The 23,499-nt window shown below is 44.9% G+C and overlaps 4 protein-coding genes across 6 annotated transcripts; 3 read left to right on the top strand and 1 right to left on the bottom strand.

Annotated features, from left to right (window-relative positions):
• Positions 1-146: 146 nt before the first annotated feature.
• zdhhc12b (zDHHC palmitoyltransferase 12b) lies at positions 147-3,439 on the top strand. 2 transcript variants are annotated; one of them, XM_028971835.1, is made up of 5 exons: positions 147-531; positions 618-757; positions 916-1,008; positions 1,652-1,818; positions 2,060-3,439. In XM_028971835.1, the coding sequence occupies exons 1-5, from the start codon at positions 435-437 to the stop codon at positions 2,373-2,375; spliced, it is 813 nt and encodes a 270-aa protein (XP_028827668.1). In that variant the 5' UTR covers positions 147-434; the 3' UTR covers positions 2,376-3,439. The 2 variants fall into 2 exon arrangements, with proteins under 2 accessions (XP_028827668.1, XP_028827667.1); XM_028971834.1 differs by lacking the exon at positions 147-531 and having other exon boundaries at positions 546-1,008.
• pkn3 (protein kinase N3) lies at positions 3,428-14,222 on the bottom strand. Of its 2 annotated transcripts, XM_028971831.1 has the most exons (22): positions 13,683-14,222; positions 12,689-12,962; positions 12,452-12,606; positions 10,822-10,951; positions 10,392-10,543; positions 10,067-10,283; positions 9,619-9,801; positions 9,387-9,496; positions 8,580-8,723; positions 8,043-8,118; positions 7,724-7,907; positions 7,523-7,625; positions 7,366-7,436; positions 7,208-7,277; positions 7,025-7,116; positions 6,761-6,937; positions 5,926-5,988; positions 5,780-5,856; positions 5,544-5,686; positions 5,144-5,251; positions 4,991-5,071; positions 3,428-4,876 (listed from the first exon to the last, which is right to left on the bottom strand). In XM_028971831.1, exons 1-22 carry the CDS (start codon positions 13,701-13,703, stop codon positions 4,676-4,678), a joined length of 2,832 nt encoding a protein of 943 aa, XP_028827664.1. In that variant the 5' UTR covers positions 13,704-14,222; the 3' UTR covers positions 3,428-4,675. The 2 variants fall into 2 exon arrangements, with proteins under 2 accessions (XP_028827664.1, XP_028827665.1); XM_028971832.1 differs by lacking the exons at positions 12,452-12,606; positions 12,689-12,962; positions 13,683-14,222 and adding an exon at positions 11,344-12,084.
• Positions 14,223-15,097: 875 nt separating this feature from the next.
• On the top strand, positions 15,098-18,342 carry setb (SET nuclear proto-oncogene b). Its single transcript, XM_028973343.1, has 8 exons — positions 15,098-15,401; positions 16,243-16,300; positions 16,410-16,552; positions 16,637-16,740; positions 16,845-16,958; positions 17,054-17,224; positions 17,307-17,435; positions 17,521-18,342. The coding sequence occupies exons 1-8, from the start codon at positions 15,329-15,331 to the stop codon at positions 17,527-17,529; spliced, it is 801 nt and encodes a 266-aa protein (XP_028829176.1). The 5' UTR covers positions 15,098-15,328; the 3' UTR covers positions 17,530-18,342.
• A 1,199-nt stretch (positions 18,343-19,541) lies between these two features.
• On the top strand, positions 19,542-23,472 carry dync2i2 (dynein 2 intermediate chain 2). Its single transcript, XM_028971653.1, has 9 exons — positions 19,542-19,901; positions 20,217-20,474; positions 20,562-20,671; positions 20,753-20,910; positions 20,999-21,108; positions 21,198-21,365; positions 22,532-22,764; positions 22,892-23,049; positions 23,150-23,472. The coding sequence occupies exons 1-9, from the start codon at positions 19,824-19,826 to the stop codon at positions 23,383-23,385; spliced, it is 1,509 nt and encodes a 502-aa protein (XP_028827486.1). The 5' UTR covers positions 19,542-19,823; the 3' UTR covers positions 23,386-23,472.
• Positions 23,473-23,499: the final 27 nt, after the last annotated feature.

Raw genomic sequence — 23,499 nt, 5'->3', positions numbered from 1 at the left:
AAACCCACCATAGAACGCATTTCGCTTTGTTTTAATGAAACGGCTTCGCCGTGACGTCATTGGGAGGTTTTTGGCCCTGCCGGGACGCCGTATCGGCGCGGATCACGTGGCCACATCTGTCCAATCGCAGCGCCGCGTCTCGCCGAGCGACGGCGCAGCCGGACAACAACTCGAACAAGCTTATTGGAGCGAACCGCCCGAAACGCTGCGGCTTTCCTGGACGTTTCATGGCGGCGAGTCTGGAGTTCACACGGTCGATGGAAACGTCTACTCGGCGGAAAGATGCGAAGCCACACAGAAGTGTGCTCCTGGTAGCTGGAACGTCCTTAGTAGCGAAGTGACGTCAGAAAACCGAGATGCTTGTTGGCGCTAATGAGCGTCGGAGAAGACCGCGGTTCTAATCAGGCTGCGCGTCGCTATTTAACGATGCCAGGATGTTTAAGAACGTTTTCGGCTCAGGATTTCTCGTGAGAACCGCGCATGTCGTCCTCACGTGGGTGATCACGCTGATTCTGTTCCTCCACGACACCGGTGAGTATTGGGAGTATGCCCGTGTCCGTGCCCGGCTGGGGGGGTGGATGTGGCGACGCTACAGCCACGGTTCTCGCTCGCCGCAGATCTCCGGAGGCGGGAGGAGACGGGCGACCTAGCGCAGCCGGTGCTGTTCGTGTCGCTGGTGCTCGCGTCGGTCCTGCTGTATTTCGCGGTGTCGCTCATGGACCCGGGCTTCGTCCTGTCCGACGAGGGCGACGCGCAGGTAAGGTGACGCCGCGCCGCCGAGCTGGGAAGCCGGACGTTGTGCTGCTGTGTGTCTCCCAGTTCACGCCACAGTTCTCCCTGTGTGTCCCCAGTTCACGCCACAGTTCTCCCTGTGTGTCCCCAGTTCACGCCACAGTTCTCCCTGTGTGTCCCCAGTTCACGCTCGGCGTCGCGGAGGAGCAGCAGGACATGATCCCGCGATCATCGAAGCCGCCGAGGCAGCGTCGCTGCGGCCACTGTCTTCTGCAGGTACGCAAGTCGCACAAGGATGTAGTCTAGTGACTCTTCCATCCTGTTGCTGCAGTCGCGAGGTGTTTTCATGTAAGATGACATGAAAGTATGCCTAAGTTAATTTGTTCACCGTTATAGCATAAACAATTTTCAAATGAAAATTTTATTTCTCATACACTGTATGATATGCAGTGAAATGCTTTACATTTGACTTTACAACACAAGACTCAAATTTAATGTGAAATTTGATTCCAAAAGGCAGTCAGTTTGAAGCCCCTGGGGTGGGGTGATCGGAGTCTGGAGTTGCTCACTGGAATTAGAGAGTCAGAATGGTGCGTGTGCATCCTGCCCCGCCCTGGGCGCGTCCCCGCCTTGTACCCGGCGACCCGGGAAGGGCTCAGGCAGCCATGACCAAGAGTGAGGGATTAAAGTGTCAAATGTTACCATGCTGAAAGGGTTAAAAATGGACTTTAATTACTACCTCAACGCATCATTTATTTCACAGATGTTGTTGGGTTTTTTTTTTCAGTAGCCATTTCATATGAAATTACTCTCAAAAGGATGAGATATTAATTAGCTCATGTATTATTTTGTATATTAGTAGTAGGCTGCACTGCACGGGACAGCTTGAATAATCTCTTTTGGTCATTTGCCCGAACAGCAACCAATGAGGTCCAAGCACTGCCAGACATGCCAACACTGCGTGCGGCGTTACGACCACCACTGCCCGTGGATTGAGAACTGTGTTGGTGAAAGGAACCATCGCTGGTTTGTGATGTACCTGGCCGTCCAGCTCATTGTACTCCTTTGGGGTCTCCACATGGCCTGGTGAGGGTAACTCTGTGGTCTGTCTGTTCCAGCCTTAGAGAACGTGTCTAGCAAATCTTAAAATACATGTATATAGTGTTATATATTATTTAGCCTGTGAGGAAAATGTGCTGCTGGTGCAATATTTTATTTTTTTTGTTTTAAACGGTGTGTGTCTGCATCATGAACTAATGTGTTCGGAGCTAGTCACCAAGCAATCAGTCCTCAAGATTAAAATAAAATACTTATTCTCCTTGATCAGGTCAGGCTTTGCTTATGCTTCCACCTGGCAGCTGTGGCTGCGGACGAACGGCGTGTTGCTTGGAGCGACGCTGGTGCTGGGACTGCTCTGCCTGACAGTATTGCTGCTGCTGGGTTCTCACCTGTACCTGGTCTCCCTCAACACAACCACCTGGGAGTTCATGTCGCGCCACCGCATCTCCTACCTGAAGCACTGCGGAATGGACGAGAACCCGTTTGACCGCGGCACTCTGCGCAACCTGTGGGACTTCTTCTGTGTGTGGGGAACAGTGGTTTGGGAGCAAGTATACTTCCGGGAAAGTAGTGACCCAATTTAGCTGCACTAACCCGGCTGAGTTGTCACTTTTGATGAAGAAACCAAGTAGTGGTCTATTTCCCTTCCATTTCTTTCCTCAATGCATGTCTTTACTTAATGTGACATTTCATATTCTGAAGGAGCCTTTGTGTTCAAACTAACGAGCAAATCAAAAGGACAAGAAAGAACCTTATGTGGACATCATATGTCTTTGGGCGATTTTTATGTTTACCTTCTTAAAGGGGAGGCGTTTTAAGCTTGCTGTTCTATTGCATGAACAGGCATTAAGGACTGAGGCTTTTCAAGCTGTAAGTAGTTATGGTCAAACCACATGCCCCAGCTTACTATTTTTTTTAATCAAGATTTACACAGACTAGTCTGTATGTTACAGTACTTGTGGGATTACTTTGCTGTTCAGTGGTTAAAGAAGCACATTCCTAAGAACGGATTCAGGGTAAATCTGGTAAATTATATATGTTGAAGGGTTCCCCAACACAAAGATGTTGTTAAGAAATTAACTTGTCATATCTAGTGAAATATATTTTGTACGGTAAAAATTGCATTACATCTGTTGCATTGGTTCTCACCAGATAACCAAAGCACAAAGTAACATGACTATTATTCACCTCTACTTTGTAGAGTGACTTAATTTTTAATAACTATTTTAAATGGTCTTGGTTTCCTCTTTATACATCAGTAAGCTGTTGAAATATTTCCCAAGAGAGCATGATGTGTGTATTTCTGAGCTTGTTTACAGTACCAATTCTAAATGCTGTTGAAATTCTTGGATATACTCCTTGTAGTAAAAAAAAAAAAAATGAATGCAGTGCAGTCTCTGGACTAGTTAGATAATATTAAGAGTTTATTACCGGAAAAGCAATAATTGCAGTCTTTCCTATGTCTTCTGTTTACTTGTGCTGAAATCTGAGTAATCTGAAATTTGCAGTTTTGACATTTTTTAGTGTCAGCTCTTGTGTTTCTGTACCGTTTTTGAACAAATTCTATATGCAATATATCTTTTATGACATGCAATATTTGTTTTTTAATAACACTTTTCAGTACTAATAAACCAAATTGGTCAAGATGTTTTATTTGTGAAAATACAGTCTCTCCCTTCATATACCTGCATTAATTATACATTTATTTATAGTTTAATATTCTAGGATGTATAAAGGACAAGTCTCATTACATTAACAAAGTTTTTTTTCACAGTTTAACAGTAGTGAATCACAGACATCTAAACAATGACATACTAATTCTGGCTACTAAATGGAATGCAAAAATAGACTTTTCTAGTCTAGTACACTTGACTCAATGGAAAAAGCTCCTGCTTCTCCATATTAGTTACATGGCCTTCCAAAAGAATCACAATTAAAAGCAAGCCTGAAGTTTCAGCTTTGTCGTTACTTATTTCTTCATGAAGCTCAAGGGCCACAAAAGGACAGACAGTAAAGCAAAGTCTAAATAACATTTAGGAGGAAAAACAAGTCAAGTCAGGGCCCAATTCAACCAAATGATGAGGGACAAAGTTCCTTCCCATTTAATAGCACTTAGACCATTTGTGCCCTCAAACCACACTCAAAATAAGTCTACTTACAGGTAGGCCTTCAGCACAATAGCACTAAAAGATGTGATCACAAGGACTCAGACAGGCAAGACATTTATACTGTTACACATACACAGCGTGGCTTTGATTATTATTATTTCAAGGCGCAAACTAAAGCACCCAATTTTAAAGCTTTAAGATCTGAGAAATAGTTATGGTCAAACATTTTTTTTTTTAAATAAACCAATGTAGTTCATGTAGTGCAAATACAGATTTGGCATGGATTAATTCGGAAGACTAGCTGCATGGTAATTGGACTTCGGTTTTAAAAAAATGTTGACCTCATAAGAAAAAAAAGTGCAGCAATGTATAAAAGTATAAACATTGAACTCAATTGCATAAATAAAATGTAGGCTGGCAAAGTGGACAAACATGAAGGAGAATGTTCACGTTGCTCAGCAGGCAGAGTCAGGAGCCAGTTGGCTTTCAGCAGTACTCACAGTGATGAGATCCAGCCCTCTCCTTGCCAACACTGGCAGGGGAAAGGCAGGACAGGCAGTTGTTTTCAGATCACAGAGCTACATCAGAGGCTGCTTCTCTGACGAAACAGGTCCAGCACATCAAACAGAGTCAAGAGAAAACTGGTGTAACCTCCTGTAGCTCCAGCACAAATTAAAAGAGTAACGGCAAGCCAATGAAACTTAGAGAAGCTGCATAGCAAAGAGGGGCAATACAGAAAGAAAGTCCAGTTAATACCAATGTGTGCATCGGAACTGTTAGTTCAGTGAGTAGAAGTCAAAGTCAGCAAATATCTCCTGCTGGTCAGCTGTAAGAATGAAGGGTGTGTGTGGCGGCGTCAGAACAGGTTTCAGACGTGTGAACTCCTCATCAAAGTTGCTGACGTCTCCTGGTTCTTTGACGGTTGGCAAAAATGGAGGTTTCACCTTCTTAGACAAAAGAGACTCCCAGTCCACACCCTGTAAACAGAATCGACACACTGGATCTTAACCACAGGAATGACAGGCTATAATGAGCCCTGTTGCAGAAATGCTGTATTAAAACCAAGCCAAGCAGACCGGGAGGAGGCTCACCTGGAAGAACCTGTGTCGCTTCACCTCATTAGCATCTTGTTCTCCAGCACCCAGCCTTTTTTCTGGGTTCTTTTGCAGCAGCTGTCAAAAAGCAAAACCCATTATACAACATAACAGGTCATTTAATAACAGATACATGTACAGTGGCAGTACCTTCTGGATTATTGACACTGACTCCGGTGAGAGGAATCGTGGGTATCGAACGTCATCGTTCACTATGCTGTCGAACACTTCCTCCTCATCATCACCTGGAAATGGAGACTGAAGAACAAAGAATTTTGTTCATTATTTTGAGGGTTGCCTAAATCTGAAATTTTGACCCATTTCATTGTAAAACACACTTAGTAGAACCGGCATTTGTTTAACAACTGAACATGCACACAGTTTTAGTTTGACTGAAAGAAATGCATGTAATCTGTTAATAGAGTATATAGATTGTCATAATTCAGGAACCATTGCATTCACTAAAAGAAACATTGCCAGGATTTAGCTGCTTACTGGGCTGTACAAAATAATGATGTGAAATAAAACCACATGCATGAAAAAGCCTCACCTCTCCTACCAACATTTCATATATTAGGACCCCCAGACCCCACCAGTCAACTGCTCGAGTGTAGTTACTCTCTGTTAGGACCTCTGGGGCCAAGAACTCAGGGGTGCCGCAGAAAGTTGATGTCCGATCCCCGTGACCCATACCTACAAAGTGAGGGTCGCGGAATGTTGCTATTATTCCCGCATAAAAAAAAAAAAAAATCTTTTTGTACAGTAGTCAGTGTTTGTTCAGCTCACCTTCCTTGCACAACCCAAAGTCAGCAATCTTCACAAAACCATCTTCATCCATCAACAGATTATCTAATTTCAAATCCCTAAAAAGGCATGCTGATATTAAATCAAGCAAGGACTAAAATTACAAGAATAAAAAAAAAAGTCCTTACCGATAAACAATTTTATTCTGATGCAGAAATTCTAGTCCCAGTAAAACACAGGCAGCATAGAAGCTGGGGAAAAAAACATTCAATTATTAAGTGGGTGGCTAAATCTGGACCTGAAGTACACAAAAGGAGCAATGTGTGACCTCTTAAGTCCACTTTTTGGCTAATAAGATCTGTGACTAGCTGACTGGCCAGTTAACCAACGAAACATACAGAATTTTTAAAAATAACTGAGAGAAAAAAAGTTCCCTACTAATGAATAAGTTTTTGGTTTGATGGTAGTGCAGATGTAAAACGCAAATGCAATAAAGCACCACCTTTTTATTTATATTTGCAAACAGGCAACATTTAACTAATGCCCATACTGGTATAAACTACATTCCGATTTTGAGCTAAATCGGTATGTGAGATCAGCAATTGTGCACTAAACATTTTCAGCATACCATTTGAAATAAATATCTATTTTTAAAAAATAATTGAGAGAGAAAAAATAAAACAAGTTTCTCCACTATTAAATAAGTATTTTTTGACCTTTCTTATGCTGAACACTTTGTGACTACATTACAAAACATAAGGGGTAGTAGCTTATGAACCAGAAGACCCAGGTTTAAATACCACTTACTACCATTGTGTCCCTGAGCAAGACACTTAAACCTAAGTTGCTCCAGGGGGGGACTGTCCCTGTATCTACTGATTGTAAGTCGCTCTGGATAAGGGCGTCTGATAAATGCTGAAAATGTAAATGTAAGGGTCAACTTGATGCTATGGTAATTCACTATTGCCTCTTGAGGGACAAAGAAATACACAACAGAATACAGACAATTATGACATAACATACCGGGCCTGGCGTTCGGTAAAAATGTTAGTGTGTATGTGAGTCATCAGATCTCCTCCTGAAGAGTACTCCATCACAAAACACACATGGTCACATGTTTGGAAGCACCCGTGGAGGTTAACAAGGAAAGGGTGCCTGGATCCGTTGACAGTCTCAAAGATCCGTTTTTCACACATGAGACTAGAAGGAAAGGACCGCATCATAAATCACCATTATCCAGTACACATCCCTCAACTTTGCATCAGATCAAATTTATCTATATTGTACCTGTCTACTTCATCTCGTGTCACAACATCGCCTTTCTTCAGTGCTTTAATGGCATATAGTTTACCAGTGTTCTTATACTCGGCCAGCAGAACCTAAAAAGTATAAACAAAGGTGGCATAAGGTTGAGTAACTTTATATATATATATATATAAAAACAAAAAAAAAAACAAAGGGGATAGAAACCTTTCCAAAATGCCCCCTGCCTAGAACGGAGATGCAATTGAAATCCTCTATCTGAATTCCTCTCGTATTCCTGATTGGGGGAAAAAAATGTTGCAATGACAGGGACAAAGACATAATGTTGTCTAACATGTGTTTGAATGTTGCTCTTTAGAAAATACCTAGGAGCAATTTGAGGTGTGGCTCTGTCTTTCAAATCCTGGCTGTTGTTTATAGGAAGTGCCTGGGAATTCTGGACAGAAATCAAGGTAAAAAAAATAATTGCATGTTGAATTTCTGAAGTAAGTCACTACCTGTGAGAGCAACCCAAAATCATACCAATGAGATGGGCGTCTCAGCTGAGGTGGCCTTTGTCATGTGGAGACGGGGTGGTTTGGGCGGTCGATCATCACTGAAGTTCAGTTTGACCACCATAGAGTCGCTGTAATAACGTAAAGTTATTGGTGTTAAATGGCCCATTTTTGTGTGTGTGTGTTTGTGTGAGTGGTGGTGGGGGAAGGGTGTTTTTTTTTTTTTTACTTGGGAGGGGGTGGTGTAGATACAGTTGTTCTCTCTGTTGGAGAAGGAGAGCTGACTCCCGGGGCAGAGAGTGGGGGGCTCATGGCTGCAATGTTGCTGTTGCAAGGAGGGAGCACACTCATCATCAGACGCCCCCATGTGGCGAAGTTCATGTTCATTTGAGCTGCCCGCAGGAAGTTCTTTCCTGAGAAGATGGGATGCAGTGGGTGAGTAACTGATAAGAAAGGAAAACAGCACTCGCAACACAAGTGTTTAAGTGTAGTTTGTCAAAATACATGAATGTGGGGGAAAAAAAAAAAAAAAAAAAAAAAAAAAACACCTTTCTCTTTAGGGAAAATCCTCTTCTGGCGCTGTAACTTTGGGTGCCGCTCAATGACCGGGTTTATGAAGGTCACCTGTGAAGTCAGAAATATCCTTGATCAGGGTCTCTGTAGGTTTAAGGAAGCCAAATGTAATAATTTTTAAAGACCTTTTTAAGGCCACTTTCATCAAATTTAAGATGCGTCATCAGTGTCGTCAACTACATTTGTCCAAGCAGTCCAAGTGGTATTTTTAACTCTGGAATTAAGGATTACTAGTCATTTTTAATGATATTAAAGACCTTAATTTTCAAAAATCTACTTTAAGACTTTAAGGATCAACAGAAACCCTGCTTGATGGTAGTGCAGAAAAATGTAAATGCAATAAATCACAAACAGGCAACATTTAACTAATGCACATAATGGTATAATCTGCATTCCGATTTTGAGCTAAATCGGCAAGTGAGATCTGCCATTGCGCACTTAACATTTTCAACATACCATTTGAAATAAAAGAAATAAATATCTACCCAGGCCTATTTCCCTCTTCCCTGTACCTCTGCAAACAGCATGCCCTGAGGTTCCAGGTAAAGACACATCCCATGCCGCTGGTTATCAAGGAAATCCTCCAGACGCAGAAACTTGACTGCACACAAAGCCCGCCAGTCTCTCCAGTACACACCGATCTCCAGTTCCCGAGACTATAAAGCACACAACTATAATTATGCACACAGTGCACAGAAACATTAATAATTTTCCTCCTTCCTAAACTGTATCAGAATGATGAATGGACTTTTAAAAAAAGGCAATGAAAACACTTGCCATATACAAATGACAGAAAATTATGCGTTATTGTAGATATTGTAGTCACTCACATGGCCAATTCAGATTATTTAATATCCTTTAGATGCACTCATTTGTTGAGTGCCTTTATTTTGCACACATCTTAAATGACAAAACGGCTCTAACAAATTTAATCTAAATACATGTCCTCTAAAGAAATTTAAATAATGTACAGTACACAGTTGTGAAAGCTACGTGTCAGTCTAAGTATTTTAGTTGAGCAATAAGAGTGTTTTCCACTGATGCATGAAGCTGAACCAAAGGCTTTAATACAGTAAACATAGTCAGACATAAAAGCTTCAAAAAGATTCCCACAGGAATATGCACACTGCTGGATGCAGCATTGGATCGAAATCAAAATCCACATTAGGCTTTGGGGTAAGAAACAGATTACTGCAATGTTCAAGGATTAGCAGTGGGATTACTTCCCAGTGCAAAGAACTGCTGTGGGACCACGTCCATAATAATGAACCAGAGGGACTGTAAAGATCCCTGGGGACAGAGAGAGGCATGCCACTGACCCGTTCCAGCTCAATGCTGAAGCTCTGGTCCCAGGCCTCTTTGCTGAGGGCCTTCCAGTGTGTGCGGCCCACCATCCTGTTGTCCACTTTCAGCACAGCACTGATCTCCACTGCAGAAAAAAAAAAAAAAAGTCAGAATCACAGTGAAGGGTGGGATTACACACAGTAAATGAAAAGAAGGCTATCTCTGCCAGCAACTGGATTAGATTTCAGATTCACGAGTAAGACTCACCAGACCGTTCATCAGTCTTGGTGGTCTTGCCATTGGTGCTCCGCCCAGACAGCCCAGCTCTCATCTTCAAGGACTTGGCCTCAGAGGGGCTCCCTGGTGTGGCGGTGAGGTTGGATACACGACAGCGGCCAGGTACAGATTCCAGCAGGTCCTGACATCCCATGAGCCTAACCTCCAAACGACCTGATACACACACACACACAAAGTCAGTAAAACGTGAACATTTCCATGAGCTCTGAAGGATGATTTTTGAAAAAACAATGCCCCCTCTGTTACACTGTTACATCACACAAATGCTTTTTCTAAATAACGCGTGAGGCTACCTTTGCCCCCAAACAAACTTGAACAAGCTGTTTTTTTTTTAAGTGTAAGAGTAGGACAAATCTTTAAACATATTTATTCTTATTATTTCATGTTAATCGTTTTTTCCTGATCTAAGAGCTGATACCTGTTAGGGAGGCTGGCTTAAAGAACGATGAACAGCAGGAAGAAGAAGAGTGCAGGCGGTCTCTCTGCAGGCCCACAGAGGGTGAGGCGCCTAGCGTGAGCTCCTCTTTGATGGCTGCACGTTTGGAATGGTCGGGAGGCAGCTCCCCCAGACGGTGCTCCAGAGACAGACGCAGAAGGTCCAGCTTTTGAGAGGACTCCTGCAAGCGAGCCTGAGCCTGGAGGGCACGAGTGTGCAATTTTCTCATGTGTCCGATCCACAAAATATTTTCAGCATTTAACTTGTATGGGTACTGTGCACAGCTGCTTTTGGGTGGTGTACATACCTCAGCCAGTGCCCGCCGATCCTGCACTTTGCGTCCACCTAGCTGCTTCACTACATTTTTCGCCCCCTCTGCTACTGCTGCCTCAATCCTCAAGTGATGCCTGAGCTCCTCTATCCTCAGCTCCAATGGGCTGATTGTCTCAGAGGAGCGCCCTGGGAAAAAAAAAATATTTAATTTGTACCAAAACTCAGAACACATACATAGAAAAAAAATATGAACAGTATGGAACACAAATAGAAATGACCTTAAATGTTATACACCCACAAGCACACAACTGTATAAGCATGTGTATAACAAAGAAAGAAAGGAGAAAAAAAAAAAAAAAAAAAAAAAAAAAGACATCAGCAGCCACATTTTAAATAAACCAGTCAAGAATAAACCAGTCACACTGAGAATGTGAGACAAGCACAGGTCCCTCCCTCTCTCTCACCCTCTGGGTCGGCTGCCTCTCGTTCGCCCTCCCTGGCCTGGGTCACTTTGATGATCTGCATGCGGAGCAGCTCAATCTTGGTGCGGCTGTCCTGCAGCATCTGCTGAGCCGTGGACAACATCTTACGGTCCTTGAGAACGGGACAGGAAAAAACGAACAATTTTAAATTAATTTTAACAATGAGATAATAAAATTTGGAGTACTGGGGCGAGAAGGCCACGCCAAGGGGAACAACTAATTTCCATAGGGCTTCTACAATAGTCTTTCGTCGGGTTGGTCTGTATCCTGCCCCGCCCTAGCCATTCATCCAGGTCTGTTTTTTTCCCTTGTATGCTTAAATAGGATTTATGACTCACAGAACCTAAGTGCCCAGCCTTACTGCACTCTGATAATTTGCAGCGAAGAAGTAAACACTGGACTGGAAGAGAAAAAAAAAAAAAACAACAAGGCCATTTGCGCTTTCATCAGAAACTACTGGTATCTTGAAAAACATGGCGAACAGGGAGAGATGATAACACTGACATCCACTGCGCTGTCTGCTCGCTATACTGTGAAAAGGGTCATCGGTCATTCCTTTGTGGCCTTTCAGCCTGCTGTCTTCCACTCTCGGCACTGGTCACCGAGGGGCTCCCCCATTGTTGTGGCAGAGTGCTCAGAGTGTCCCTCTCATCCACGCACGCATGCGTACGCAAGCGTAGGTCACCAAACTCTTCTCCTTTCTCTCGGTCCCAGTCCAACTCATCAGCCCTTTTTTTGTTTTTTTTTGTCCGGAACTGGGCAGGCGAGTTAAAATCCGTCAATTTTCCGTGCCAGTCCACGGCCGCTGCTCCTTTCCGGAACATTCACCCCATATCAGCTCTCTCCTTGCTCTGTTTACAGTCGTCGGCTTGCAGAAGGAGTTACCGCTCTGCCAGCGCTGCTGCTCTTCCAAGCCCGGCTGCCCCAAACCTGAGGGATCCAGATTGGCTAATGCAGGGTCACATGGTTTGCTGTTGTCGCCAGGCCCAGGACAGGAGAAATCAAGACCGAATCAGAACCACATACACCCCTCCTCCCAACAGGAAAAAGGTGTGTGTGTGTGTGTGTCTGAGATTGTGTGTGTGAGAGAGAGAGAGAGAGAGAGAGAGAGAGAGAGAGAGACAAAGCAGAGCAGCGCAGCTTTTACATGGGCTGTCAGAAGCAGAGTGAGCAGTAGCTGCATTAATCACTGCCAGGACACCATGTTCTGAGGTGTCACCGTCAGCAGCAGCAGCTCTTAGTCGACACGCCTACTGGTATAAATCCAAATGGTTCACTACTTCCACGGATGGGGCACAGCACGTCATGGCCAAGCCAGAACCCAAAAGGTGAAATGGGGTGTAGCTGAAAGGGATCCTCAGTGTCTGGATAAGGTTGAGATCAAACACAGCAGAAAGAGACCTTAGGCAACACCTCTCGTCTCACGTCTGGCAAAAGTTCAACCCGAAGTATTCCACGCATCTGATGAGTTAATATAATAATGCAAAAATCATATAATCAACGACTGCATTCACCAGCAAAGCTCTGTTAAGAAGGCCATTTCTATAGAGCCCATTGAGACATACTGTATGTGATTTTGGGCTATATAAGAAATAAATGTTGTTGTTCTTACTTTGACAGAGCTGCTGGCATAGGTCTGGATGATGTTCTCAGCCCCCTGCTTCACTTTGGACTCCATGGTGAGCTGCTTTTGTAGCGCACGGATGCGGCCCGCGAGGGGTGATGTGTTCTCCTCCCAGCGACAGGGATCAGGTGATGTAGCACAGTCTGACCACAGACAAAAACAACAGTCAGTGGTCTGCAAAAGAGAAGACGAAGCCCCGCCCACTCCCCACCCATATCAGCCTACCTGTGGGGCTCTTCTCTGTAGCCATGGCACGGGCGTTCAGCTCCTGGAGCTCCCAGTGTAGCTGCTCCAGCTTGCGACTGGAGGCTCGAAGCTGGCCCTCCACATCAGCGGCGTTCTTGCGGTTCGTGGCCGCCCGCCGCAAGCGCTCGGCGGCCTCCTTGATCTTCAGCTCTCTCTGGATCTCCTGCCTGAGCAGCGTGCGAGCGTCCTCCAGCCTTTGCTGAAACTCTGGGTCCAAGATGTTACCCTCAGCCAGCCCTCGCAGACAGGTGTTCTTTCAGGAGAAGGCGTAGAAGTAATAGATATTATTTTATAAAAATCTTAGCAGGATATTATGAATCTATAATGAGCGGGATCACAGAACACACACACACACACACACACTTGTCGCTGGTTCTTGGCAGCCACAGGCAGTCCTGTTGGGAGCAAGATTAGGAGCATGTTTCTGCAACATGCACATCTTTAGTATGATTCAAGTCCACCAGCTTATGCACTAAGCCTACAAACGCAAGACAAACTCCTTTAATAAAACCCCGGCCGTTTAAAAATGCGTCCAGTATTAACAGTGAAATTAACTGGCAAATGACATGTCAATGTTTAATTTCTCGCCAAAGTATCAGGGGTCCTTAGGAGGAGGAAACGTCCATTGACGTTTTGGTAAGAAACACTTGCTGCTTGAAACAGTGTCGTTGGGGCCAAACCCTGGAAAACCCGTAGAACCAGAAAATCGCGACACGCGGGACGGTTTTCTGCTCACGGGGTTAATCACGATTCGCAAATAAATGTGCACCAAAAAGTGAAGGGTGAGGGGTGGAAGAACGACATCGCGGCGGATCGGCCCTCGCCAGAACCAATCTCGGGGTAGGAAAAACGACGAAACCAAACCCTCCACCTGTAGCGCCGCGACAAACAAAACGAACCCTTTTTTCCCCCCTCTCAGACCGTCCGGCCGCGTCGTAAAATAGGCATTCCGTCCGCTTTTCAACTGGAGTACCTGGAGCGGCACACCCGCCATGTCAAACCGGCGAGAAAGCCCGTGGGTGACGTCGCTCCGGTCCCTCGTGTCCAAACGCGGTCGGTCACACGTCAAACTTTCGTACTTTCATACTCTTCTGTCTTGTTTTGTTTTGTTGTTATTCCGGTCGTCCTGGAGAAGCGGAACAGAAAGCCTCGCCGACAGCTGTTCACGCCGCCGGTGTTGCTCTTTTCTTCTCCCGTTTTCCTTGAGGTTTGAACGCGGACAGGCGCCTCCTTCCCGAAAGCCTCGTTGGCTGCGCGGCCTGCCAATCACCCGTCCGTCCGCCCGCCCCCACTACTCCGCCGGAGTAACTACTGTCCTGCTGTCCTTGAGCTTGCTGCTCTTTATTTGCCGGAGGGAGAAGTGTGCTTTACACACCTTTTTTTGTGTGTGTCTGTGTGTACACAGACACACTTTCTTTCTTTTATTTTTGTGTTCCGTGCTTTGAGAACTAACGATAGACCAAATATCTACTACAGCCCGTACTATATGCGTCACAGCTTCTACGAGGGGCAAATATTAGTCGTAGCGCTGTATTAATTTCAGCAGCGAACACAATTATTTAATTGTATTGAAAGTGAAGTGACTGTGATACACTGCGCCACAGCACGGGATGCTCGGGATTCGAACCACCAACCTTCTGATTACGGGGCCACCACTGCCCCATGTCTGTGGGTCTAAGTAGCCTAGTATCCTAGTGGGTAACATTTACATTTACAGCATTTATCAGACGCCCTTATCCAGAGCGACTTACAATCAGTATTTACAGGGACAGTCCCCCTGGAGCAACTTAGGCGAGTGTGTTACCCACTAGGCTACTACCACCCCTATAACATACTCGCCTATGAACCAGAAGACCCAGGTTCAAGTCCCACTTACTACCATTGTGACCCTGAGCAAGACACTAAACACTAAGTATCTCCAGGGGGGACTGTCCCTGTAACCACTGATTGTAAGTCGCTCTGATAAACGCTGTAAATGTACGCGTCATATATAATGAGCATAACAAAGATACAGAGAACTATTAGAAGGAAATTGTACTCAAACACTTCGCACAGAACAGTCGCAAGCAACTGTTTTACGTCGTATATGATTCCATAAAATGTTTTGTGAAGCTTTCACATGACATTAAACGTCACGAATCGGAATTTATTTTATAAAAACTGGACGTGATGCCCTTCTTCCAGTTACGCAATTGACGAGCCACCCGAAATCGCTCGCGCGTGTTTATTTGGCGCGACCCGTTCGGGGCGTGTCCGCGCCCCCGAAGCCACGCCCCGGTTTCACACGCAGCCGCCTGTTGTGCACCCGCGGCCAACGAGAAGCCGAGCAGCGGCGTCGAGGGGGCGGGGCCGGGGCCGAGCAGCGGCGTCAAGGGGCGTGGCTCGCGTTCGAGTTCCATTCGGAACGCGCGTTTCGGCGGAAGGACGGAGCCCGCGAGTTAAAGCCTGGTGTGCGGGTAGCGGCGTCGGCGGCTGCGGCGGAGGAGGACTGTCCGAGTCTGGGTGTGCGCACTGTGGCAGCGCTCGGCGCACGCTTCAGGTTTCATCTTCCCCGGGGGAGACTTTTGAAGCAGTCCGGCTACTTTTTTTTTTTTTTTTTCTCCGGAATTCGAGAGCACCATGTCTGCTTCGGCGGCGAAAGTCGGCAGGAAGGAGCAGAACTCAAATCACGACGGCGCGGACGAGACCTCTGGTAAGTAATGGCGGCCTCCTGAAGCACCGCCATTTTCGCTCGCTCGCTCTCCCGAGGACCGCCGGCGTCGCGGCGCGTCGCTGCCGACGCGCGGTCGCGCCAGGACGAGGACGTCGCTGCGAGGAGCGCCGCATGGCCGTGCCCGCCGAGCGCGGCGGCGTGTTCGCGACGCCGCCGCGGAGCAGGCTGGCGGAGGCCGTGTTCGCCTTGCGCACGCTTCATTGTGCCACGCGTGTGGCTTAGAGGGGACCGCGTCTCTGTTAAATAAAGAAGCACCGTTCCCTCCTGGCACAAGTTGTCTAGAAAGTCTCGCACTCCTTTCGACTCGACCTGTTGGGGCTCCAGCGGGATAAAGTTAGGCCCCGGCTCCGCCGCTCATTGTGTGGCCGCGCCATTTCGTCAGAACGGCTAGTAAGCTAGCGGACTTACCTCGGCTACTTTTTTTTTATTATTTTGTCCCCACTATTTAGGACTAAAGCCCCGGCGTTCGCCTGCCCCGCGTGTTTTTATGGAGGCTTTGCTGGCGTTTGCGTGGCGCGGGAGAGTCCCCTCGCCGGGCTGCGTCGGCTAACTTGGCTAACCCGGATTTAACCAGGGGCTACGGCCTCCTCCATTCAAACCACGCGGCCTTCTGTAGCGACAGGAAGCGGCATCGGCGCGGCCGCCTTGAACCCCGCACGGCGACGCGCGGGTTTTATTAGCACAGGCTACTGAAATGTCGGTCTCGTAAAATATGCGTACCCAATAAAATTGCAATTCGTATTTTATCTTGACCGTATTGAATCGCTGTGTTCTGTAGTCCTTAATTGTTCTGCTTTTTTTTTTTTTTTTTTTTTTCTAGAAAAAGAGCAGCAAGAAGCCATCGAACACATTGATGAAGTACAGAATGAAATTGACAGGTATTTGCCCTGTTCACATTTATAACACAGCTTTGTGAAGAAAATGTGCGTTTTGCTCTTTTATATAAATGTATGTATAAATAAAATTAAATATTTTTTTATCAAACAGATTGAATGAACAGGCGAGTGAGGAAATATTAAAGGTAGAGCAGAAGTACAACAAACTACGCCAGCCATTCTTCCAGAAGAGGTCAGAACTCATAGCCAAAATTCCAAACTTTTGGGTCACAACGTTTGTCAACCATCCACAAGGTAGGTCGTTAACTAATGCGTATGTGTAGCTTTGTTATATATTTCTCCCAGTCAATACATAATCTGTTTCCATACTGTTTTAAGTGTCAGCACTCCTTGGTGAAGAAGATGAGGAGGCGCTACATTACCTTACCAGAGTGGAGGTCACGGAGTTTGAGGATATCAAATCGGGTTACAGAATAGATTTTGTAAGTATTGTGGCTTTCCTGGACCATTCAGAAAATAAATTTATATAATTTAAAATTCTTTTTGTTTTGTCTGTGTGGTTACATTATCTGGTGTATTGTTTCAGTACTTTGATGAGAATCCGTACTTCGAAAATAAAGTTCTCTCTAAAGAGTTCCATTTGAACGAAAGTGGTGATCCATCCTCAAAATCATCTGAAATCAAGTGGAAGGCTGGCAAGGTAATTACTCAGCTGTGTAATTAAAGTTGCTCACTCATATTTTCACACCGTCTGATGGGAAATGAAATTTTTGCTGCTTTTTTTTTTTTTTTAAGGACCTAACAAAGCGTGCTGGCCAAACACAAAACAAAGCGGGTAAAAAGAGACAACATGAAGAACCAGAAAGCTTCTTTACTTGGTTCACGGACCACTCTGATGCAGGAGCAGACGAACTTGGCGAAGTAATCAAGGATGACATCTGGCCTAATCCTTTACAGTACTACCTGGTAAGTTTTTATTATTTTTTGATTTTTATTTTTTTAACTTTCTTCTACAAATGTAATATCTTTAATTACTATTTCTATAAAGGTCCCAGATATGGATGAAGAAGGGGAAGGGGAGGAGGAAGAGGATGAAGATGAGGAGGAAGGTCTGGAAGACATTGAGGAAGGAGATGAAGATGAGGATGAGGAGGAAGATGATTGCGATGATGGAGAGGTATCGTTAACACAAACAGCATAACATAACACTTTATTAAAGGATTATTTCGGGATTAATGACGTTTTCTGATGCTTGTTGACAGGATGATTGAGGAGATGACTAAGCTTGACCCTGAACTATTCCAACCACCATCACCTCCCCCTCTTTCCCTCGCCCTGGTCATCTTCCGATTGTTGGGAGCAAGAACAGCTTTGTTTTTATTTTTTATTAGTTTTGTGCTCCGTCTTCTCTACTGAAACCTCTCCTGTTGTTAATATGTCTAATACAAGTTAATTCTCTGGACATGCCTGCATTGGAAACCTAGTGGCGCTCTCATTGCTGAAACCTCTTGCATCATCAGTTACCACACCCATCTCCAAAGACTAGAAAAGTTAACAATCTGCACGTCATCTTATGTAGACAATAAGTACAGATGTTTATATATAAATATAAGTATACAAGTACTTTTTCTGTGAATGGTTGTGAGATGAATAAGCCATGGTGCAGTGAACACTTACACATAGAGTAGCCATTTTAAATAATTTGTTTTATATAAAACTTCAGTGCAGAGGTTAGCCCCCCCAGAGTTGACACTGTTTTTCCTATGTGATTTATTGGACAAATGGGAAGCACCAGCTTGTTTGTCACCTCATGTAAATGTTTTTTGGTGTCTTTATCAGGGTATGACTGTCTCTGTGGACAGTTTCATGGGGTCGGGTGGGGTTAGTGGGGATTTGACTCAACATTTGGGTTTATGTTGATTGACTTTTCATTGTAATGTTTTACAGACACCCATGAGGTTTGAAATTTACATTTTTAATAAAAACAAAACACGAAAAAAATCTTCCTCTTGTAATTTTGAGCTTGGCTAATTAAGTGATTATTTAAGTGAGATAAAAACAAATAAAAGCCTGTAGAATCTAAACACTTTGTGTGAACTTTTTCCTCCTCTGAAGTGGTGAAAGGGAGCAGGGAGCAGTGTGGGGATGGTGCCTTGCTCTGTGGCACCTCAATGGTACCTTGGCGGATCAGGATTCAACCCAGTAACCTGGGAACTCCTTCAAGACTGTTGGAAAACCATTTCAGGTGACGACCTCTTGAAGCTCATCGAGAGAATGCCAAGAGTGTGCAAAGCAGTAATCGGAGCAAAGGCCGGCTATTTTGAAGAATCTAGAATATAGTTTGTTTTGTCTTGTGCATAAAAGCACATATGAAAGAAACCACGCTAATGATTAGGATTAGCCATTATGTTTTTTAACATTTCGCCCTCGATGACTTATTTTGAGTAATTCGTGAAGAGCGGAGAAACGCCGATTGGTCCAGTCGTTGCCGAGGGAACGCGGTCACGGAAGTTGCTGGCTTGTCTAGATGTCGCGTTGGACTGGGCGTCTAGGGGAGCGAATGCGTCAGTAGAGCCGCCATCTTGGGGCGGGGCGGGCTCCTTTTAAATGAATGCGCGTCTATCGGGGCCAAAGTGGAATACAGCATTAAAGGACCATAAACCGGCAGACTTGAGAAGCGTTTTTTTTATTGATTTGGTTCGTCATACGTGTATTTACGACCGAGCCGTGAACAGATTAATAGAGATTTTAAGTTCAAAATGTAATCTGCATATCGGTATCTTTTTATTTCGAAATAAACCTAAACTACACTCCTATCACGTGCAGAACAATGCAAATTCAAACAAGGCCAGCAATGTTAGCTGAAAGACCCTGGTAATCTTCATGATTAAGCCCTGTAGCCTTTACATGTATATTTACGCGTAACAGACATTTGTATGGATTTGTTGAGAACTCAACAAATCCATACAAGTGAGTTGTACACAATACATTTTTCAGACAACGAAAAAACTTTTTTTTATATTTAATATAAGAGATGAACATCTATTTAACTTTAGACAGGGTAGGTCCGTACACAAGAGGCATTTTGTATAGATTTGTTAAGAACTGCAACTTTTACAGGCTTCAGAACAGAAGCTGTCTCTATCCTATGGGGTCGGGGTGGGAAGACAGAAGCTCTGGTCTGTGACATCAACACCGTTACACGTCGAACACAGAATTTAACACACGCGATTAAATAAAACCTTAGTTATGAAATGTTACTCCGTTACTGCAGCCGAACGCGGCGTGAAAGTCCCGCACCTTCGCTCGTACCCTCCGAGGAGCGGGGTTGCAGGGGCCTGGGACCCCCGTCCAAACGTGGCGGCGGTGTGGACGCCTGCTGAGAGGCTGAATGCGACGTCTGGTGTTTATATCCACGCTGCGCGTAAAAGGCTGTTACTAGCTTACTAGCTAGCTAAAACACCGTGGAAATATGCAGCTTTCTAGCGGGATAATACCTATGTTCAGCGAACAACAAGACCTTGACCGCTACAGTTAATTCATTTGGTTAGTACAGCCTTCGGAAATGTTTACAGACGAAGCCCTGGACGTTGTTGGCGCCGATTCGTCGTGGAGAAAATCTCACCAGCTGACCAAAGAGACGGTAATGAATGTAACCATTTACATTTACAGCATTTATCAGACGCCTTTATCCAGAGCGACTTACAATCAGTAGTTACAGTGACAGTCCCCCTGGGTTAACTCACTCAGGTTAAGTGTCTTGCTCAGGGACTCAATGGTAGTAAGTGGGATTTGAACCTGGGTCTTCTGGTTCACAGGCGAGTGTTTTACCCACTAGGCTACTACCACCCACCATAGCCAGTGTATTAGGATTGTATAAATTGGAAACTCTTCGGAGCATGTGATATTATTCTATAACCCACCATCAAGGGGCAACTATTTTTTGTATTTCTTGCAGAAGGGTTGTCAAACTACACCACTTCGCACGAGTGAGGTGGAGGCACAGGCTTCCCATGCTTCCGAAAATGGAACGCAAACAGATCCGCCGGCGAATCTCGGCCAGCATCTCTGGGATCACGGCGAGAAAGGGGATCCCCCCCGTTTGAAGGAGTTCCTGCACCAGGTTGAGCACATGGTTATCAAGGAGCTGGTAAATAATTGCAAAAGCCACGCTTTCGATGGGTACGATGTGAACTGGTCTGACCAGGATGAAACGGTGAGAAGGTTTTTTTTTTTAATCAGTTCAGATTTCTTGGGAAAAGCCAGCATGGTTTGCATTACTTTTCTTCTGGCCATGTGTCAGGTGTCATGTGTGCATCGCCTTCAGCACCCGGATGCTCAGTCAAGAGGTCTTCAGGTCACCTCTGTCTCTTGGAGTTGCACCGGTTCTGTCATTGCCTGCGCCTTTGGCCGGTAATTTTGTCCACAGCCAAACTGCAAACTGTACTTCATACATCGGCACAATGTTTACATGACGTTGTTCTGTATCCGCAGCACAGACAATGGAGACTGGAGCACAGAAAGGTCTTGTGTGTGCACTTGGAACCTGGACCGCAGTAGTTTCAATCCCAAAAAATCTGACCTGGTCGTTGACGTCCCCTGCCCAGTTATGTGCCTTTGCTTCCACCCAACACGGCCCTCACTCATTGCTGGTTGGTTTATTTGTCACAGATTTTTTTTTCTTAGGGTGAACGCAATCTCTTGTGCCCGGTCTACCTTCTCTGCTTACTCTGTACACAGGGGGGCTGTACAGCGGGGAAGTGATGGTTTGGGACACAAGCCGGACACAGGACCCCGTTCTTGCCCAGACTGGCATGTCTCCTGACACCCATCGGGAGCCTGTCTGTCAGGTGTCAGCTACTTTGGTCATGTTTCCAATCTCTAGGTCATCTATAGCATCTTTTACTTTAATACATAATTTGTATCTATACGTATGCAGGTGCACTGGGTGCCAGGGACCCGCAAGGTAGAATTGGATGTTTTGAGTGCAGGGTCTGGTGGCAGAGTTCTGCAGTGGAGTGTGGACATTACAGAGAGCAAGCTTGTACTGGGCACTGGATATGCTCTGGTTAGACAACAGGTCCCCCTGATGAGCACGTTGAGTAAGGTATGGGCTTGGTGAGAACTCAACAATTGTTATTTGAGGTTACAAACAAGTAATTGTAAAAACTCAGACTTAATGGCTCTGAGAATGTACAGATAGTTGGGATTAATGAATGTGTGTATTGCAGTGCAAGAAATTCTTCTTTACTAAGGAAATTAAAATTATAAAAGTACTAGCCAGGTTAGTTGTTACTTGCTAACTCATCTTGCTAAATACTGTAGGTTGTATTCAAATTTAAGGCACCATAGAGGCCCTTCACACTAATGGCTAGTTTAAATGAATAAAATATTAAAATATTGATCCACCCCCCCAGACACTAACTCCACCCACTGTCATTCTGAAAAAATGTCCATCAGTGGGTAATGGGAAAAGTGAGGGCAGGAAGGAGATGAGTTGGAGGTGTGGATGTGTGAAGCAGGAGTTATTGTGTACCAGATATCCAAAGAGAGAGTAATAGCTTTCTCATTTAAATGCTACATTTGATGTACGTACAATACAGGCCAAACGTTTGGACACACCTTCTCATTCAATGTGTTTTCTTTATTTTCATGACCATTTACGTTGGTAGATTCTCACTGAAGGCATCAAAACTATGAATGAACACGTGGAGTTTTGTACTTAACAAAAAAAGGTGAAATAACTGAAAACATGTTTTATATTCTAGTTTCTTTGCTCTGATTACTGCTTTGCACACTCTTGGCATTCTCTCGATGAGCTTCAAGAGGTCGTCACCTGAAATGGTTTTCCAACAGTCTTGAAGGAGTTCCCAGAGGTGTTTAGCAGCTTTGCCTTCACTCTGCGGTCCAGCTCACCCCAAACCATCTCAATTGGGTTCAGGTCCGGTGACTGTGGGGGCCAGGTCACCAATTTTTGTTTAGTACATAACTCCACATGTGTTCATTCACAGTTTTGATGCCTTCAGTGAGAATCTACCAACGTAAATGGTCATGAAAATAAAGAAAACACATTGAAGGAGGTGTGTCCAATCTTTTGGCGTGTACTGTATACTGAATTGGTGACAGCAACATCCTTGTATGATCATTTATAGTTTGTTCATATCAACACCACCATTGATGTTTCAGCATAGTTCGTTAATATACAGATTACTCAACTCAAAAACACTGTGCCTCTTTTGCCATGTCAATGTTGGGTTTTTATGATTTCTTCAGGTCAAGGGTGGCAACATGGTCGGGATTACTTCACTAGCTCTTTCTTTGTGGGATCTGGACTCATTCCTGGTGGGTTCTGAGGGGGGAATGGTCCTCAAGTGCTCCTTTTCCAGTCAGACAGTAGCAGCGGTGCCTCCTCATGGGGAGAGTGTGACCCTGCGGGCTCCAGCTCAGTTCTCATTCTCCCCTCAGAGCGGCCCTGTCCACTCCCTGCACTGCTCGCCATTCCACAGGTGATAGAAGCAAATTTGGTCATCGGTTTTGTTGCGAAAGGGGCTTGAGAGGTTTAAGAATTCATTTCTATTGCTCTCATCTGAGGTCTGTGCTGTGGTTAATTCTTGTTTTTTGACCCCACATTAGGAACCTGTTTTTAAGTGTTGGCACAGATGGTATGGCCCACCTACACAGTCTGCTGCAGCCCGAACCACTGCTGTCTCTGCGGGTGTCAGAGTCATATGTATTTGCAGTGCGCTGGTCCCCAACACGCCCACTGGTTTTTGCTGCAGCTACTGGTCAAGGTAATACACATGCTTCATCAAATGCCGGGCAATGATTGGTTCATGTCATTTGTTATCCCTTTTCTTTATGTAGAAAACATGTTTTGTCTTGTACACCCAGGCTTGGTTCAGATCTTTGATTTGGAAAGACAATCACTGAGGCCTGCTGCCACCATTGACCAGAACATAGGGGGTCAGCAGGTAAACTGTTTGGAGTTCAACCAGCAAACACACCTCTTGGCAGTCGGCAACTCGGATGGGACGGTGAACATCTGGCAGCTCAGTGCAGAGTTAACCACACAGGGGCCAAAAGAAGTTGCACAGCTGGAACAACTGGCCAGTGAAGTGTTAGACTGAGTAAATTACCAGACCGCCCTGCAGTGCAGTGTTTTTTTGTTTGTTTTTCGAGTTTGTAATCTTAGTAATAAAGATGGTATGTAAATATCTTGGATGTGTGTATAAAGTGGAAAA

The sequence above is a fragment of the Denticeps clupeoides genome, chromosome 3 (genome assembly GCF_900700375.1).
Source record: "Denticeps clupeoides chromosome 3, fDenClu1.1, whole genome shotgun sequence".
NCBI lineage: Eukaryota > Metazoa > Chordata > Actinopteri > Clupeiformes > Denticipitidae > Denticeps > Denticeps clupeoides.
This window is presented reverse-complemented; position numbering and strand designations above follow the sequence as displayed.